General features: G+C 43.7%; 1 protein-coding gene and 2 pseudogenes across 6 annotated transcripts in view; all 3 read left to right on the top strand.

Annotated features, from left to right (window-relative positions):
* Nucleotides 1-18913, top strand: part of LOC110149846 (UDP-glucuronosyltransferase 1A1-like) — a 120328-nt gene that overhangs the window by 75932 nt on the left and 25483 nt on the right. Inside the window, exon 1 of one of the 6 annotated variants that reach the window (XM_070468430.1) lies at nt 17796-18674. The exons of the other annotated variants lie outside the window; for them this stretch is intronic. Coding sequence (XP_070324531.1) covers nt 17811-18674 — 864 coding nt within the window. The 5' untranslated portion in view covers nt 17796-17810. Of the gene's footprint in view, nt 1-17795; nt 18675-18913 lie in introns of those variants that run through there. 6 annotated transcript variants of the gene reach the window in all.
* On the top strand, nt 2875-7398 carry LOC110149849 (UDP-glucuronosyltransferase 1A3-like; annotated as a pseudogene).
* On the top strand, nt 8903-9928 carry LOC110149848 (UDP-glucuronosyltransferase 1A3-like; annotated as a pseudogene).

The raw sequence follows: 18913 nt of genomic DNA, 5'->3' as shown, positions 1-18913 counted from the left end.
TTGCTGTCACGTTCTCTTTTTATGTCTATTAATATTTGCTTTTTGTATTCAGGTGTTCCTGTGTTGTGGCCGTATCTGTCTATATCTGTCTATCTAATGGTAACACACTGGCTCCTGGGTCCTGGAGTGTCTTGCTATAAGGCCCGGGGGCTGGACCTGGTGTCAGCATGCTGGAGGGCGGGCTGTGGCCCAGAGATGCCTGGGCTAGCGCTAGTGCACGAGTAGGTGATTCCACATCCTGGGCCCTCTGGAGGACAGGGCCAGGTCCTGGGACTTCTGGTGGGTGAGTCCATGTCCCAGGTAGCTGGGACCTCAGCAAGTCCTAAGACAGTTGTCCTGTTAGTGAATCAGTTTGTGTCTCCACTCAACTATCCCTATAATTGAGGCAACATAGTACTGGTGTTGACAGGCTGATGGGTGGGGCTGGGTCCTGAGGCTAATATGCCATAGGTACGGTTCAAAAGTGGCACTTGCCAATGCAGTGTTTCGGGGTAACATGCAGCTCCCCAAAAAGGCTGCTGTCAGCATCTATATCCCCAGGATGATTTCTATTTGCCTTCTGCCTCTCTGGGATGCACTTCTAAATCAGCAGGTGGGTCTGATCCAGGCCCCTTTCAGAATATTGTTTATTCCCTGGGTCCTAGAGTGTGTGAGATTTTGTGTGCACCCTTTGAAAGTGGAGTCTCTATATCGTATAGTTCCTTGGCTCTCCTGAAAGTAAAAGTGAGTCCCACTGGCCTTCCAAGCCCAGTGTTCTGGGAGTGCTTCATCCTGGTTCTGGTCCGCAAGCTGGGAGGCTCAGTGTGGGTTCATAGGCTTCACTCCTTAGGGAGAGCCTCAGCAGTTATAATTAGCCTCTACATGTGGGTCATCTGCCCAGGTGTATTGGTCTTGATTATACTGTGCCTCCTCCACTCCCACACATCATGTTGTGGTTTCTTATTTATGTATTTTGTTGTAGAAGACCTTTTCTACTAGCCTTCAGGTCTTTCTCATCAAAATTTGCTCTATTAATTGTAATATTGGTGTGTCTATGGGAGGAAGTGAGTTCAAGGTCTTCCCAGTCTGATATCTTAGACACATTCTTCAAATAAAATTATTGTCTACGGCCATACCACCCTGAATGCGCCCGATCTCATCTGATCTCGGAAGCTAAGCAGGGTCGGGCCTGGTTAGTACTTGGATGGGATACTGCCTTATTTCATTTAGCATCATACCATCTAGGTTCCCAGGTAGCTCAGCTGGTAAAGAATCTGCCTGCAATGCAGGAGACCTGGGTTCGATCCCTGTGTTGGGAAGATTCCCTGGAGAAGGGAAAGGCTACCCACTTCAGAATTCTGGCCTGGAGAATTCCATGGACTATACAGTACAGTCCATGGGGTCACAAAGAGTCAGACACCACTGAGTGACTTTCACTTTCCTTTCCTCTACGTTCAGCAATGTTGTCAGAATTTCTTTCTTTTTAAAGACTGCATAGTATTCCATTTTACAGATAGAGCACATTTGGCTTAACATGGGTTGCTTTTATCATCTGCTGTTGTGACTAATGCTGCTATGAACCTGGATGTACAAATACCTCTTGACACCATGCTTTCAATTCTTCTGGGTATATACCCAGAAGAGGAATGGCTGGATCATTTGGTATTTCTATGATTGATATTTTGAGGGGCTGGATACTATTTTCCACAGTGGCTGCACCATTTTACATTCCTACCAACAGGACACCAGGGTTCCAGTTTCTCCACATCCTTTTCAAGACTTGTTTTCTGGGTGTTGGCTTTTATTTTTATGATGTCATCCTAATGGTGTGAGGTGACATTTCACTGTAGTTTTTAAAACTTTTATTTTTAATTGGAGGATAATTGCTTTACAATATTGAGTGGTTTCTGCCATACCTCCACAGGAATCAGCCATTTGTTGCTCAGTTGTGTCCAAATCTTAGGGACTCCATGGACAGCAACACACCAGGCTTCCCTGTTCTTCACCATCTGCTGGAGTGTGCTCAAATTCATGTCCATTGAGTTGGTGATGCCATCCAACCATCTCATCCTCTGTCATCCCCTTTTCCTCCTGCCCTCAATCTTTTCCGGCCTCAGGGTCTTTTCCAATGAGTTGGCTCTTCAGGTGGACAAAGTACTGGAGCTTCAGCTTCAGCATCAGTCTTTCCAGTGAGTATTCAGAAGTGATATCCTCTAGGATTGACTGGTTTGATCAACTTGTAGTACAAGGGACTCTCATGAATCTTCTCCAACACCACTGTTGAAAAGCATCAATTCTTTGGTGCTCAACCTTCTTTATGGTCCAACTCTCACATCCATACATGACCACTGGGAAAACCATAGTATGACTAGATGGACTTGTCAACAAATTAATGTCTCTACTTTTTAATATGCTGTCTAGGTTTGTCATAACTTTTCTTCCCAGGAGCAAGCGTCTTTAATTTCTTGGCTGCAGTCACCATCTGCAGTGATTTTGGAACACAAGAAAACAGGGCAGAGGTGACTCCTCAGAGTTCAGCCCTACCCCAGGGAACACAGTTAGCAGAGAGGTAGGAGGAGACCAAGGGAATGGACAGGCACAGTCTTGCTTTGGGTCTTGGTTGAAGAACAAGAGAGTGAACTCGAATGTTCCCCAATGGAAGCAGGGTCAGAGAGAATTTTCCAAGTTAAGGGGGTGGGGTCTATCCCTGGGTGAAATCAGAGGTGATGAAACACAGGCATAATCTTATTCTGTAATGATTAATGTTCAGAGGGCACACTGCCTTCCAAGGTCATGCCATTTTACTTAAGTGATTTGATGATAGATTAAGATAAGGGAAAAAATATAGGCAGCACAGCCTGACCACAGCGTCAGTTGCTTCTGGTTTGTGTGGGGATGACCCTGGGACTGCAGCTTCGGCGGCAGGTGCTGGCTGGACTCCTGCTCTGTCTGTGTGTCGGGCGACAGGCCAAGGCTGGGAAGGTGCTGGTGGTCCCCATGGAGGGCAGCCACTGGCTCAGCATGCGGGAGGCCGTGCGGGAGCTCCACGCCAGAGGTCACCAAGCGGTGGTTGTTGCTCCAGAGGTCAATGTTCACATCAAGGCAGAGGACTTTTTCACCATGAAAACCTATGCCAGTCCCTACACACAGGACAAATTTGATTCCCTCCTGAAGACTCATGTACGTCTACTTTTTTAAAAAGTACATTTTGTAACAGTGGTTCTGGAAACTATGGCATCTTTGAAAAATGTGTCTTTGCTCTTTGCAAGGCTTTGTAAGGCACTGTTGTATAACAAGGACTTGATCAGAGACTTGAATGCCAGTTCCTTTGATGTGATTTTAACAGACCTTATTTACCCCTATGGGGTAGTGCTGGGCAAGTACCTGTCCATTCCTACTGTGTTTTTTCATGTTTTTTTTTTCCCCCCTGTGACTTAGATGTTGAGGGCACAGCATGCCCAAACCCTTTCTCTTATGTTCATCGGTTATTAGCAATGAATCCAGACTGCATGACATTCTTCCAAAGGGTCAAAAACATGCTCTACCCTCTGAGCCTGAAGTACATTTGCCAGGTTACTTTCACTCCTTATGCACATATGGCCTCTGAGCTTCTTCAGAGAGAGGTGTCACTGGTGGAGATTTTTGCCTGTGGATCCGTGTGGCTGTTCAGAGGCAACTTTGTGATGGAGTACCTGTGGCCAATCATGCTCAACATGGTGTTCATTGGGGGTGTCAACTGTGCCAACAGGAAGCCGTTATCTCAGGTCGGTACTGCTGCTTTTATTCAATATGTGTTCCAAGTGGAACACATTCTTTTAATTAAAAACATTTTAAAAACTTTTTCACCATACTGCAACCCCAGGCCATTGCAGTGAAATGGTGGGTCCTAATCACTGAAACTCCAATACTTTGAACCACCTCATGCGAAGAGTTGACTCATTGGAAAAGACCCTGATGCTGGGAGGGAGTGGGGGCAGGAGGAGAAGGGGACGACAGAGGATGAGATGGCTGGATGGCACCACCAACTCGATGGGCATGAGTTTGAGTAAACTCTGGGAGCTGGTGATGGACAGGGAGGCCTGGCGTGCTGCGATTCATGGGGTCGTAAAGAGTCAGACACGACTGAGCAACTGAACTGAACTGAACTGAATCACTAAACTGACAGTGAATTCCAAAGTGAAACATATTTTTAAAAAACAACCTACTTCCATGTGCTTACTTATCTACTGATCTTTCTAAAGATTTATACCTCTCATTCTCCTTCCAACACTCTTTGGTGAGACACATTGTTAAAGTGCTCCAGGATGGTAGTGTAGGTTTGTGATGATCTTTGAGAGGATTTAGAGGCAGGGTTGAGGGTCCATGTTCGGTTCGAGAAAGAATTTGTGTGGGTCAACCATGATTGCCTTGCTGTAAAGGCACTGTTGTGATGGTAGTGCAGTTTTCTCAGTCTAGTAGGAGCCAAGAACTTGAGCTGTGAATCCATCCATCATGGGTTTTTGCTAGAGGGTGTTCAATAGGAGAAGGAAAGAACTGGCAAACTGCATTTATTGTCCTGATAGTTCACTGTGCTTTTGTCTTGGAAAGGTCTTAGGTGTGGTCCTTGGAGATCTAGACACTGAAAGGAAGCGGAAGTTTCAGAGAGGTTGAATAAATTAAGTGGAAGTAAAAAAAAAAAAAATTAAGTGGAAGTGAGACAATACTGGAGACAGAAGTTGGGCTCTCTCTGATCAGAGAAAGAAATAACTGAGTCCAACTTTTCAGAGATGGAGCTGTGCTGATCAGAAATCTTCTGACCAGGAGTTGGGGTCTGGAGGGGAGGTGGTGAGGTACCTAGTTAGATGCATGCCAGATGGGTCATCAACTTGGGACACTGAAGTCATCAAAGGCTAGTGGTGGGGTTGGAGAGGAGGGAAAACCTGAGCCTGTGAACACAGTGGCAGAGGGTACAGTAATGAGAAAACTGAGTCGCAAAGAGGAAGGGTTTGACTACATCACCACGCCTACCCCAGCCCAGTCATCACACGCTACATTTCCATGGTGGGAACTACTGCATTCCTCATTGTTTCAGAGTCCCCTTATATTAATTCTGAATTGTTGCTGTTGCTCCATTGCTAAGTTACCTCATGAACTTCAGCATAGCAGGCTTCCCTGTCCTTCACTCTCTCGTGGAGTTTGCTCAAATCATGTTCACTGAGTCAGTGATGCCATCCAACCATCTTATCCTCTGTCGTCCCCTTCTCCTCCTACCTTCCATCTTGCCTGGCATCAGTGTCTTTTCCGATGAGTCGGGTGTTCACCTCGCTAAAGTATTGGAGCTTCAGCTTCAGCTCAGTACTTCCAATGAATATTCAGGATTGGTTTCCTTTAAGATTGACTGGTTTAATCTCCATGCAGTCCAACGGACTCTCAAGAGTCTTCTCCAGCACCATCAATTCTTTGGTGCTTAGTCTTCTTTATGCTCCAGCACTCACATCCGTACATGACTACTGGAAAAATCATAGCTTTGACTCTGTTGAAATTTGTTGGCAAAGTAATGTCTCTGCTTTTTAATACTCTGTTTAGGTTTGTCATACCTTTTCTTCCAGGGGACATGTGTCTTTTATTTTTCAAGCTGTAGTCAACATCCACAATGATTTTGGAATGCAAGAAAAATAACGTCTGTCACTGTTTCCAATTTTTCCCTATCTATTTGCCATGAAGTGATAGGACTGGGTGCCATGGTCTTAGTTTTCTGAGTGTTGAGTTTTAAGCCAGCCTTTTCATTGTCCTCTTTAACTCTCATCAAGAGGTTCTTTATTATTCTTCATTTTCTGCCATTAGAGAGGTATCATCTGCCTATCTGAGGTTGTTGTTGCTCCTGGCAATCTTGATTCTAGGTTGTGATTCATCCAGCCTTTGCATTTTGCATGATGTACTTTGCATCTAAGTTAAATAATCAGGGTGACATTATACAGCCTTGATGTACTCCTTTCCCAGTTTGGAACAGGTCTGTCATTCCATGTCCAGTTCTAACTGTTGCTTCTTGAGCTTCATACAGGTTTTTTGGGAGGCAGGTAATGTGGTCTAGTATTCCCATCTCTTTTAGAATTTTCCAGTTTGTTGTGATCTAGTCAAAGGCTTTCGCATAGTCAATGAAGCAGAAATAGATGTTTTTCTGGAATTCCCTTGCTTTCTCTATGATCCAACAGATGTTGGCAATTGGATCTCTGGTTCTTCTACCTTTTCTAAATTCAGCTTGCACATCTGGAGTTTTTGGTTCACATAGTGTTGAAACCTCAGTTCAGTTCAGTCACTCAGTCATGTCTGACTCTTTGTGACCCCATGAACTGCAGCAAACCAGGCCTCCCTGTCCATCACCAACTCCCGGGGTTCACCCAAACTCATGTCCATTGAGTCAGTGATGCCATCCAACTATCTCATCCTCTGTCGTCCCCTTCTCTTCCTGCCTTCAGTCTTTCCCAGCATCAGGGTCTTTTCAAATAAGTCAGCTCTTTGCATCATGTGGCCAAAGTAGTGGAGTTTCAGCTTCAGCATCAGACCTTCCAATGAATATTCAAGACTGATTTCCTTTAGGATGGACTGGTTGGATCTCCTTGCAGTCCAAGGGACTCTCACGAGTCTTCTCCAACATCACAGTTCAAAAGCATCAGCTCTTCGGTGCTCAGCTTTCTTTATAATCCAGTTCTCACATCCATACGTGACTTCAGGGAAAACCATAGCCTTGACTAGACGGACCTTTGTTGACAAAGTAATGTCTCTGTTTTTTAATATTCTGTCTAGGCTGGTCATAACTTCCAAGGAGTGTCTTTTTATTTCATGGCTGCAGTCACCATCTGCAGTGATATTGGAGCCCCCCAAAATAAAGTCTGCCACTGTTTCCACTGTTTCTCCATCTATTTCCCATGAAGTGATGGGACTGGATACCATGATCTTAGTTTTCTGAATGTTGAGTTTAAGCCAACTTTTTCACTCTCCTGTTTCACTTTTCATCAACTGGCTCTTTAATTCTTCACTTTCTGCCATAAGGGTGGTGTCATCTGCATATCTGAGGTTATTAATATTTCTCTCAGCAATCTTGATTCTAGCTTGTGCTTCTTCAAGCCAGTGTTTCTCATGATGTACACTGCATATAAGTTAAATAAGCAGGGTGATAATATACAGCCTTGACATACTCCTTTTCTTGTTTGGAACCAGTCTGTTGTTCCATGTCCAGTTCTAACTGTTGCTTCTTGAGCTATATACAGATTTTGCAGGAGGCAGGTCAGGTGGTCTGGTATTCCCATCTCTTTCAGAATTTTCCACAGTTTATTGTGATCCACACAGTCAAAGGTTTTGGCATAGTCAATAAAGCAGAAATAGATGTTTTTCTGTAACTCTCTTGCTTTTTTGATGTTCCAGCAGATGTTGGAAATTTGATCTCTGGTTCCTCTGCCTTTTCAAAAACCAGATTGAACATCCGAAAGTTCGCGGTTCATGTATTGTTGAAACCTAGCTTGAAGAATTTTGAACATTACCTTGCTAGCATGTGAAGTGAGCCCGATTGTCCAGTAGTTGGAACATTCTTTGGCATTGCCATTCTTTGAGATGAGAATGAAAACTGACCTTTTCTAGTACTGTGGCCATGCTGAGTTTTCCAAATATACTGGCGTATTCAGTGCAGCACTTTAACAGCCTCAATTTTAGGATTTTAAATAGCTTAGCTGGAATTCTTTCACCTCCACTAGCTTCTTTTGTAGTAATGCTTCCTAAGGCCCTCTTGACTTCACACTGTGTGATGTCTGCCTCTAGGTGAGTGATCACAGCTTCATGGTTATCTGGGTCGTTAAGACCTTTTTTGTAGAGTTTGTATAGACTCCTCTGACCATGGAATTTTCCAGGCAAGAATACTAGAGTGGGTTTCCATTTCCTACCCCAGGGGATCTTCCTACATCCAACCTAGGGATTGAATCTGTGTCTCTTGTGTTTCCTGCATTCGTAGGAGGATTTTACTTCTGTGTCATCTGGGAAGTCCTGAACATAAACTATAAGATGTAATAAAGATCCAGAAAAATGCCCACTTCAGTCCCTACACAGAGCAGTGGAAACCTAGTGGGGTCCGCGTCAGAAGATGATTCAGAGAGCCTGCATGGAAGCATGGGGATGTCCCTCCTGCCCAAAGTGAAGCAGGCCCTGGAGCCCAGTGTCCTCTGAACCCCTCTGTCATTACAAAGAGCTGCCTTGCCCATTGGTGATTTAGATAACAGGAACTTCTCTTCCATGAGGCAGAGAAAGAATTCTCAAGCAGCCCTTCTGCTGTTGTCCTCAAGGATCCTTGAGAAGTTTCCATATCAGGCAGCTGCTCCTACAGACTCTCTCCTGAGCAGTGCAAGAGGTGTGCAATGTGGAACAGGAACAAACCAGAGAGCCACCATCCCCTCCCTGCTGAGAGAAAGCTGTTCTCGTGATGTTATATGCTTCCCTGGATGAGCTCTGAGTTCACCCATGATGGGGGGTAAGAGTTTGAAGAGCTCTCAGATAAGGTCACACGCAGCAGAGGTTCTGGGTGGGGACTGGGGCAGAGGTGACTCCTCAGTGTTCAGTCCAGCCCCAGAGAACAGGGTGAGCAGAGAGGTGGGAGGTGACCAAGGGAATGGGCAGGCACAGTCTTGTCTTGGAAACTGGATGAAGAACCAGAGAAAGAAATAGAATGCTCCCCAGAGGAAGCAGCAGGTCAGAAGAGTTTTTCCAAGATAAGGGGGGTAACCTTTTGCTGGGTGAAATCAGAGGTGATGAAACCCAGGCATGGACTTAATCCCGTAATGATTAATGTAAGCAGGGCCAGCTGCCTTCCAATGACATGCCATTTTGCCTAAGTGACTTGGTAACAAGATAAAGGCGACAAAGCAGATGGTACAGATCAGACAGTTTGGCTTGTGCAGGGATGGCCCTGGGACTGCAGCTTCGGCGGCAGGTGCTGGCTGGACTCCTGCTCTGTCTGTGCGTCGGGCGATGGGCCGAGGCTGGGAAGGTGCTGGTGGTCCCCATGGAGGGCAGCCACTGGCTCAGCATGCGGGAGGCCGTGCGGGAGCTCCACGCCAGAGGTCACCAAGCGGTGGTTGTTGCTCCAGAGGTCAATGTGCACATCAAGGCAGAGGACTTTTTCATCACGAAAACCTACACCATTCAGTATGCCCAGAATGAATTTGATTACCTCCTAGAGGGCCATTTTATTCTGAGTTTTGAAAAAGTACATTTTGTAAGGATGTTATTGGAAACTATGGCAGCTTTGAAAATGTGTCTTTGCTCTTTCAAAGGTCTTGTAAGGGGCTGCTGTGTAACAAGGACCTGAATGCCAGTTCCTTTGATGTGGTTTTAACGGACCCTACTTATCCTTGTGGACCAGTGCTGGCTAAGTACCTGTCCATTCCTGCTGTGTGTTTTTTGGTGTTCTGTTCCCTGAGACTTAGATGTTGAGGAGGCAGAGTGCCCAAACCCTTTCTCATATGTTCCTAAGATATTAACAACGAATCCAGACCTCACGGCATTATTCCAAAGGGTCAAAAACATGCTCTACCCTCTGGGCCTGAAGTACATTTGCCAGGTTGGTTTCACTTCTTATGCATGTATGGCATCTGAGCTTCTTCAGAGAGAGGTGTCACTGGTGGAGATTCTTGCCTCTGGATCCGTGTGACTATTCAGAGGAGACTTTGTGATGGACTACCTGTGGCCAGTCATGTCCAACATGGTATTCATTGGGAGCATCAACTATGCTAACCGAAAACCATTTTCTCTGGTGTGTATTGCTGCTTTAAGCAATGTATGTGCTAAATCTCCTCACTGGTGTCCGACTCTGAGTGACCCTAAGGACTGCGCCCCCCCCCCCCCCCCAGTCTCCTCTGTCCGTGGGATTCTCCAGGCAAGAATACTGGAGTGCGTTGCCATGACCTCCCCAAGGGGAGCTTCCTGATCCAGGGATGGAATCTGCATCTCTTCAGTCTCCTGCACTGTCAGGCAGGTTCTTTACCACTCATGCTACCTGGAAAGCTCTGTTCCAAGCAGAACACATTACAAAAAAAAAGCTTAATTCCAGGTGCTTCATGATGTACTGGTCTTTCTTGACTTCCAGCTCTCATTCTCCTCCTCACCGTCTGTGGTGAGACACCCTGTTAAAGTGCCTCCGGGAGTGCAGTAAAGGCTTGCAGTGGTCTCTGAGGGGAGTGAGAGGCAGGGGTGAGGGTGTGTAATAGGATTGACCACCGTGATTGCCCTTTTGTAAAGTCATCGGTGTAACCCTTGTGCAGTTTTCTCCAGCTGAGTAGGAGCAGGAACTTGAGCTGTGAATTTACCCTTCAGGGGATTTGCCTGAGGGTGTTCAGTAGAAGCGTAAGCAAAGTGGAGTCTGGTTGCTTGTGGCTCAAAAGACAATGAAGAAACAAGACTGGTGGATGTGAAAGTTTGCTTGGATGAATGTCCCCGAATGGGATTGGGGAAAGGTGAGTCCAAACAACTTATTCCCTCCTTGGACAATCTGGGGCAAGAGCTTTTATTGACAGAGGGAAGGGAGCTCCATGTAGAAACAGCAGTCATCTCTGACAGTCATCTTGAAATTGGTCATCAGTGGTCTGACCACCATCGTTTTGATTGCTTTGTGCTCAGTCGCTCGGTTGTGGCTGACTCTTTGCGACCCTATTGACTGTAGCCTGCCAGGCTCTTCTTTCCATGGAATTTTCCAGGCAAGAATACTGGAGTGGGTGGCCGTTCCCTTCTCCAGGTTTAATTGCTTTAAGTACAGTTAATCTTCAGTCCCAGGGCTGGTTTGTTCCCATTTCCTTGAGGCCATTTCTCAGAATTGCGGCAGCTTCTATGTCATGGCTACAGTCTGGTCACCATGTAGTTAACTTTTTCCACCTCATGGGGGTTTCAGTATCTATGACAGCTCACAGGATATGGCTCGGAGTATTATCTATAGCCCCCAAGGAGTAACTAAAGGTCCTTGACTTTGCTTACTGACTAAACTATTCAGTTTTGTTGGACTCTTTTCCTTTGTTTTCACATTTTCTCACTTCATTGACTAAAGTCATTCTTGGCTAAAGGTTTTCCACAGACAGAAGGCAAACAGAGGACATGGCCAGTAAGGACCATGGGTCTGGCACCATCAAAAGGAAGAAAAAATTGGCAAATTGCATTTGTTGATCTGATAGTCCTTGGTGGTTTTGTCTTGGAAGAGATTGAGGTGTGGTCACAGGAGACTTAAATGCCAAATGGATGTAGAAGTTTCAGAGAGGTTGAATAAATTAAGTGGGAGTGAGACAACAGTGGAAAGAAAAGTCTGGATCTCTGTGATTGGAGAAAGAAATAATTTGGTCCAACTTTTCAGAGATGAAGCTGTGCCTGCCATACTCTGAGCAGGAGCCGGGGTCTGGAGTAAAATGTGGGGATGTACATAGCTGGATGGCATGTTAGATAGGTGTTTAGGGTGGGACGTCATCAAAGACTAGTGATGGGGCCTGGACAGCAGGGAAAACTGAGCAGTGATGTTGAGAAATGAGTCTCAAAGAGGAAGTTTTTGACCACATCACCGCACCTACCCCAGCCCAGGTCACTGCACGCCAAGTTTCCATGATGGAAACTACCACTTTGCTCATGGTTTCAGATTCTTCCCATGTTAACCCTGAGTACTTGGGTTTCATTGAAATAGGACTCTTAGGGGCAGGGTTTGTTTTTTAATCTACTTAGTTAGCCCTCTTTTTTTGCCCACTTATATGACATGTACTGAGTTTATATTAACTTCCATGACTTTAGATCTCTTATAGTTTTTGTATTCTTACTTTTATATCCCTTTATATTACTGTATTTATTATTGCAAAGGACTCTATCTTCACATTTCTTTTTTGCTCACACCACAATCTATTCTATTTAGTTTTCTTTCTATATGCAATGTATTTGTCCAATTGTAAAATATGTATGTATCTATTAGATTTGTAAAAGGTGGAAAGTAAGGAAGCATTTAAAAAGTATTTGCCACTCCTTTCTTTTTAGTTTTTCTGTGTGAATATATTCTCTAGAGGTAACCGCATTGGTTCAAATCCTCCCATTTTTCTAGCTGAATTACCTTGGCCATGTGACCTAACTAACTATTCTGACTTTATACTGTCATTGTAAACACACAAATAGTATCTATTACCATTATTATAAAGTGCCTAGCAGGACATGGTGTATCATCTGAAGGCATTTGGATATGTTTGTGCCAATTTATTTGGTACATGAAAATTCATGTGCACTGAAATTTTCAAATGTTACCCATGGTAAACACACTATTAATCACTTTTGCTTCACTAAACTGTTTTTTCCTTTGAGATTTTGTCACTCATTTATTTGGTGTGGTTTATACCACCTTTGGAGGTGGGCTTCCCTGGTAGCTCAGATGGTAAAGAATCCGCCTGCAATGCAGGAGACCCTGGTTTGATTCCTGGGTCTGAAAGGCCCCTGGAGAAGGGAATGGCTGCCCCCTCTAGTATTCTTGCCTAGAGAATCCCATAGACAGAGGAGCCTGGTGGGCTACAGTCCATGTGGTTGCGGACATGACTGAACAACTTTCACTTTACCCTTAGAGGTGACGTCTTTGAATGTTAATGGACAATTTTTTCAAAATATGAAATATTAAAATCGAAATCTCTTCCATTTTTGTTTCTTCTCCTTGTTAAGATTTATGACACGTTGAATTATTTTACTGGTCTTCTCAAAAATAGCTTTTGGGTTTGCTTGTTCTTTTTACTCTTTTTGTTTTCTATTTTATTAATTACCACTTATTTTTTATTGATGATGTCATCCTTGCTTAGTTAATTTTATAGCTGTTTTTCTGCTTTCCTTAGGTAAGCATTAATTTTCTTTTGTTTTTCTAATAATAAAGAATTGACGGTCATAAATAAAGCATTTCTTAGATCCCTTAGATTTTGAAATAAATTGTTCTTATATTCTTTCTATTTTTTAACTTAAACTTTTGTTTTTGACTTCCTCTTTGAGTCAGTGACTGTCTGCTTTTTAAAATAATTTTATTTATTATTTACTTATTTTTGGCTGTGCTGAATCTCTGTTGCTGCTCAGGCTTTTCTCTCATTGCCGCAAGCAGGGTCTGCTCTTTGTGGCAATGTGCATTGCAGTGGTTTCTCTTGCTGGGGAGCGCAGACTCTAGGGCGTGCGGGCTTCAGCAGTTGTGGAACACGGGCTCATTAGATGTGGTTCCCAGGCTCTAGAGCACAGGCTCAATAGCTGTGGCCCTCGGGCTTCGTTGCTCTGAGGCACGTGGGATCTTCCCAGATCCGTGATTGAATCTGGGTCTCCCGCAATTGCAGGTGGCTTCTTTACCACTGAGCCACCAGGGAAGCCCTGCCGTTCGTTGTTACTGTTGTTAACAAGGTTGCTTCTTAGTTCCCATGTGGTTAAGATTTATTGTGGCTACCTTTCTCCTATTTTTTCTATTTATTTTGGATTGTAATCAGAGAACGTTTCTTGTGAAGTCACTGCTATAGAAAATTTCTTAATAGGTCTTCTTTCCAGTCTGTTGCAGAATTACCCAGTAGAAGTATAATGTATACTACATGCGTAACTGAAAGCTTTTTAGTTGGCATATTTAGAAAAGCAAAAAGAGGGTTACATTAATTTTAATAGTATATTTTATTAAATCATATATATATAAAATATTACCCTTTAAAGATATACCCAGCGTAAAAAAATTTAAAGTGTTTGTTCGCTATCGTTTCTTTCAGTTTTACTGAGATATAATTGACAGGCAGCCCTGAATAAGCTTAAAGTGGATGGCAGAGTAATTTGACTTTTCTAGATCATGAGGCGATTGCTGTAACAAGTTTAGTGATCACTCATCATCTTATATAGATAGAAAATTAAAGGAGCAGAAAATATTTTTTACCTTGTGATGAGAATTCTTAGAATATCCTCTCTTAATGATGTTCATATGTAACATACAACTGTTAATTTTATCTATCGTGTTGTACATTACACCTCTGTCATTATTTCTTTCATAATTGAAGCTTGTCCCCTTAGACTGCCTTCATCCAACTCCCCTTTGCCCCTGCTCTCTGCTTCTGGTAGCCACAAATTTGATTTCCATTTCTATGTATTTGCTGATTTTTGAAATATAATTGACCACAGCGCTATGTTAGTTCTGTTAGACAACACAGTGATTCAGTACTTCCATACCCTTCAAAAGAATCACCATGATAAATCCAGTTATGATATTCACAGTAGAAAGGTATTACATAACTTTTGACTCTATTTCTTGCACTGTTATTTCATACCTGTGACGTTTATTTTGCAACTGGAAGTTTGGATCTTTTAAAAACTTTTTAATTGGAGGATAATTGCTTTACAAAACTGTGTTGGTTTCTGCCATACATCAACATGAGTCAGCCACAGGTATATGTATAACTCCTCTCTTTTGAACCCCTCCCCATTTCCCACGCCACCCCTCCCCTCTGCTGCTAAGTCGCTTCAGTCGTGTCCGACTCTGTGCGACCCTATAGACGGCAGCCCACCAGGCTCTCCCGTCCCTGGGATTCTCCAGGCAAGAACACTGGAGCGGGTTGCCCTTTCCTTCTCCAAACGGAGACACAGACATAGAGAATAGACTTGTGGACACATTACTGCTCTGTAAATAGGTTCATTAGTACCATCTTTCTAGATTCCATATACATGCATTGAAAGAAAGTGTCAGTCACGCAGTCATGTCTGACTCTTTGTGACCCATGGACTGTAGCTCACCAGGTTCCTCTGTCCATGGAATTCTCCGGGCAAGAATACTGGAGCGGGCTGCCATGTCCTTCTCCAATGTATGCATTAATATATATTTGTTTTTCTCTTTCTGACTTCTCCCCTGTGTGTAACAGGCTCTGGGTTCATCCACCTCATCAGGGCTGACTCAAATGTGTTCCTTTATATGGCTGTGTAATAGTCCACAGTGCATATGGACCACAAGGAAGTTTGTATTTTCACCCCCCTAACCCTTCTCTCTCCTATTCGCTCCCCGATCCCCTCTGTCAGCTGCTTGTTTGCTCTCTGTATCTATGAGTCTGTTTGTTTTGTCATGGTTGTTCATTTGCTTTGTCTTTTTTCCCACATGTAAGTGAAATCATACAGTATTTGTCTTTCTCTGTCTTACTTCACTTAGAATAATACCCTCTAGGTCCATCCACATTGCTGCAAATGACAAGATTTCTTTCTTTCTTATGGCTGAGTAATATTCAATAGCCAATATATTTTGGCTATTGTAAACAGCGATGCAACAAACATAGGGGTATATATATCTTTTCTAATTAGTGTTTTCCATTTCCTTGTATGAATACCCAGGAGTAGAATTTCTGGCTCATATGGTAGTCCTATTTTTACCTTTTTGAGAATCTCTGTAGTGTTTTCCATAGTGGCTCTCCCAATTTACATTGACACCAACAGTGCCCTAGAGTTCCCTTTTTTCTACATCCTTGCCAGCACTTGTTATTTATTGTCTTTTTGATAATAGTCATTCTGACAGGTGTGAGGTAATAGTTCCTTATGATCTGATCTGCATTTCTCTGATGATTAGTGATGTTAAGCATCTTTTTATGTGTCTGTTGGCCTTCTGTATGTCTTCTCTGGAAAAATGTGTGTTTGAGTATTCTGCCCATTTTTAATCTTGTTTTGTTGTTGACTTGTATGAATTCTTTGTGTACTTTGGTTATTAACATATTATTAGATATATCATTTGCAAATATCTTCTTCCATTCGGTAAGTGGCCTTTCCCTTTTGCTTGTAATTTTCTTTGCTGATCAAAAGATTTTAGTTTGATAAAGTCCATTTGTTTATTTTACTTTTATTTCTCTTGTCTGAGGAGTCATATCCTCCCAAAATATGTATTACTAATATCAAACTTAAAGAGCATACTGCCTATGTTTTCTACTAGAAGTTTTATGGTTTTAGGTCTTACATTTAAGTCTTTATTTTGAATTTATTTTTGCTCATGGCATGAGAGATTATTCCAGTTTGATTCTTTTGCATGTAGCTGTCAAATTTCCCCAAAACATTCAAGAGAATGTCTTTCCCCATTGTATTGTCTTACGTGCTTTGTCATGGGTTAATTGCCTGTGTAAGTGTGGAGTTATTTGTTCTCTATATTCTGTTCCATTGACTCTTTGTCTGTTTTAGCATCAGTACCATACTGTTTTGATCACTTTAGCTTTGTAGTACAGTTTGAAACCAGGAAGTGTGACGCCTCTAGTTCTGTTCCTTTTTTTAATTTGAGACATAATTAATTTGCAATCTTGTGTTAGTTTCTGTTGTACAGTAAAGTGATTCAGATATATATTCTTTTTCAGATTTTTTCCATTACAGATTATTACACGGTATTGAATAACTTCCCTGTTATATACAGTAGAAACTTACTATTTATCTATTTTATATATAGAGATGGATATCTGTTATCTGAACATAAGCTATAAGATGTAATGAAGGCCCAGATTAATGTACACTTCAGTCCCTAAACAGTGTAGTGGAAGACTGGCACCTTCAACATCAGAAGAGGAGTTCAGAGAGGCTGTTCTGAAGCCAGGGGAAACCCTCCTATCCCAGGGTGAGCAGACCTTGGGGGCTGGCACCCTTTGAACCCTGCTGTGTCATTACTGAGATCTGCTTGCCCACTGATGCTTTGCTGTTGTTGTTCTTCAGTCGCCAAGTATTGTCCAACTCTTTGTGACCCCATGAACTGCAGCATGGCAGGCTTCTTTCTCCTTCACTATCTTCTGGAGTTTGCTCAAACGCATGTCCATTGAGTCAGTGATGTCATCCAACCATCTCATCCTTTGTCACCTCCTTCTCCTCTTGCCCTCAGTCCTTCCCAGAATCAGGGTCTTTTCCAATGAGTTGGCTGTTCATATCAGCTAGCCAAAGTATTGGAGTTTCAGCTTCAGTATCAGTCCTTCCAATGAATATTCAGGGTTGATTTCCTTTAGGATTGACTGGTTTGATCTCCTTGCAGTCCAAGGAATTCTCAAGAGTTTTCTCCAGCACCACAGTTAGAAAGCATCAATTCTTTGGTGCTCAGCTTTCTTTATGGTCCACTCTCACATCTGAACATGACTACTGGAAAAACCAATGCTTTAGGTAACAGCAACATGTATTCCATACGACAGATAAATAATTCTTAACCAGTCCCTCTGCTGTCTCCATTAAGGGTCTTTTCAGATGTTTCCATATCTGATGGCTGCTCCAATACACTGTCTCCTGAACAGTTAAAGAGTTGTCCAGTGTGGAACAGGAACAAACCAGAGAGCCACCATCCCCTTTTTGCTGAGAGAAAGCTGTCTTAGCAATGTTATATGTTTCCCTGGATATGTTCTGTGTTCACCCATGAATGGGGGAAAGAGATTCAAGAGCTCTCAGATAAAGTCACATCCAAAGGCGGTTCTGGGTGGGGACTGGGGCAGAGGTGACTCCTCAGCGTTCAGTCCAGCCCCAGAGAAGAGGGTGAGCAGAGAGGTGGGAGGTGACCATGGGAATGGGCAGGCATAGTCTTGCTTTGGGTCTTGGATGAAGAACAAGAGAGTGAACTCGAATGTTCTCCAGAGGGAGCAGCAGAGTCAGAGGAGTTTTTCCAAGATAAGGGGGAGTGATCTTTCCGGGTGAAAGCAGAGGTGAAAACACAGGCATAGACCTATCCTGTAGTATGTGGTGTAATCATCAATCCCTGCCTTCCAATGGCATGCCATTTTGCTTAAGTGACTTGATGATAAAATAAAGATAAGGGAACACATATAGGCGGCACAGCCCCACCAGAAAGTCAGTTGCTTCTGGTTTGTGCGGAGATGGCCCTGGCACTGCAGCTTCGGCGGCAGGTGCTGGCTGGACTCCTGCTCTGTCTGTGCGTCGGGCGATGGGCCGAGGCTGGGAAGGTGCTGGTGGTCCCCATGGAGGGCAGCCACTGGCTCAGCATGCGGGAGGCCGTGCGGGAGCTCCACGCCAGAGGTCACCAGGCAGTGGTCCTGTCTCCGGAGATGAATATCCACATCAAGGCAGAGGACTTTTTCACCACGAAAACCTATGCCATTCCGTATACCCGGGAACAGTTTGATTCCATCATGAAGGGCCGTCCTGATGAGGCTTTTGAAAGAGTACATTTTCTAACACGGTTTTTGGAAACTATGGCAACATTGAAAAATGTGTCTTTGCTCTTTGCAAGGTCTTGTGAGGCACTGTTGTATAACAAGGACTTGATCAGAGACCTGAATGCCAGTTCCTTCAATGTGGTTTTAACGGATCCTATTTACCCCTGCGGGGCAGTGCTGGCTAAGTACCTGTCCATTCCTGCTGTATTTTTCTTGCGTTTCCTTCCCTGTGACTTAGATTTTGAGGGCACTGCATGCCCAAACCCTTTCTCTTATGTTCCTCGGTTATTAACAATGAATCCAGACCGCATGACATTCTTCCAAAGGGTGAAGAACATGCTCTATCCTCTGGGCTTGAAGTACATTTGCCAGGTTGGTTTCACTCCTTATGCACGTATGGCCTCTGAGCTTCTTCAGAGAGAGGTGTCACTGGGAGAGATTCTTGCCTCTGGATCTGTGTGGCTGTTCAGAGGAGACTTTGTGATGGACTACCCCCGGCCAATCATGCCCAACATGGTGTTCATTGGGGGTATCAACTGTGCCAACAGGAAGCCGTTATCTCAGGTTGGTACTGCTGCTTTTGCTCAATCAGTGTTCCAAGCGGAGCACATTTTATTTTTTAAAAAACAACAATTCAGGGTGTTTTGTTATGTACTGATCTTTCTGATGACTTCCACCTCTCATCCTCCTCCTCACCGTCTGTGGTGAGACACCCTGTTAAGGTGCCTCCGGGAGTGCAGTAAAGGCTTGCAGTGATCTCTGAGGGGAGTGAGAGGCAGGGGTGAGGGTGTGTAATAGGATTG

Source organism: Odocoileus virginianus, chromosome 5 (assembly GCF_023699985.2).
Source record: "Odocoileus virginianus isolate 20LAN1187 ecotype Illinois chromosome 5, Ovbor_1.2, whole genome shotgun sequence".
Lineage (NCBI taxonomy): Eukaryota > Metazoa > Chordata > Mammalia > Artiodactyla > Cervidae > Odocoileus > Odocoileus virginianus.
Note: the sequence above shows the minus strand (reverse complement) of the source record. Positions and strands in the feature narration are given on the sequence as shown.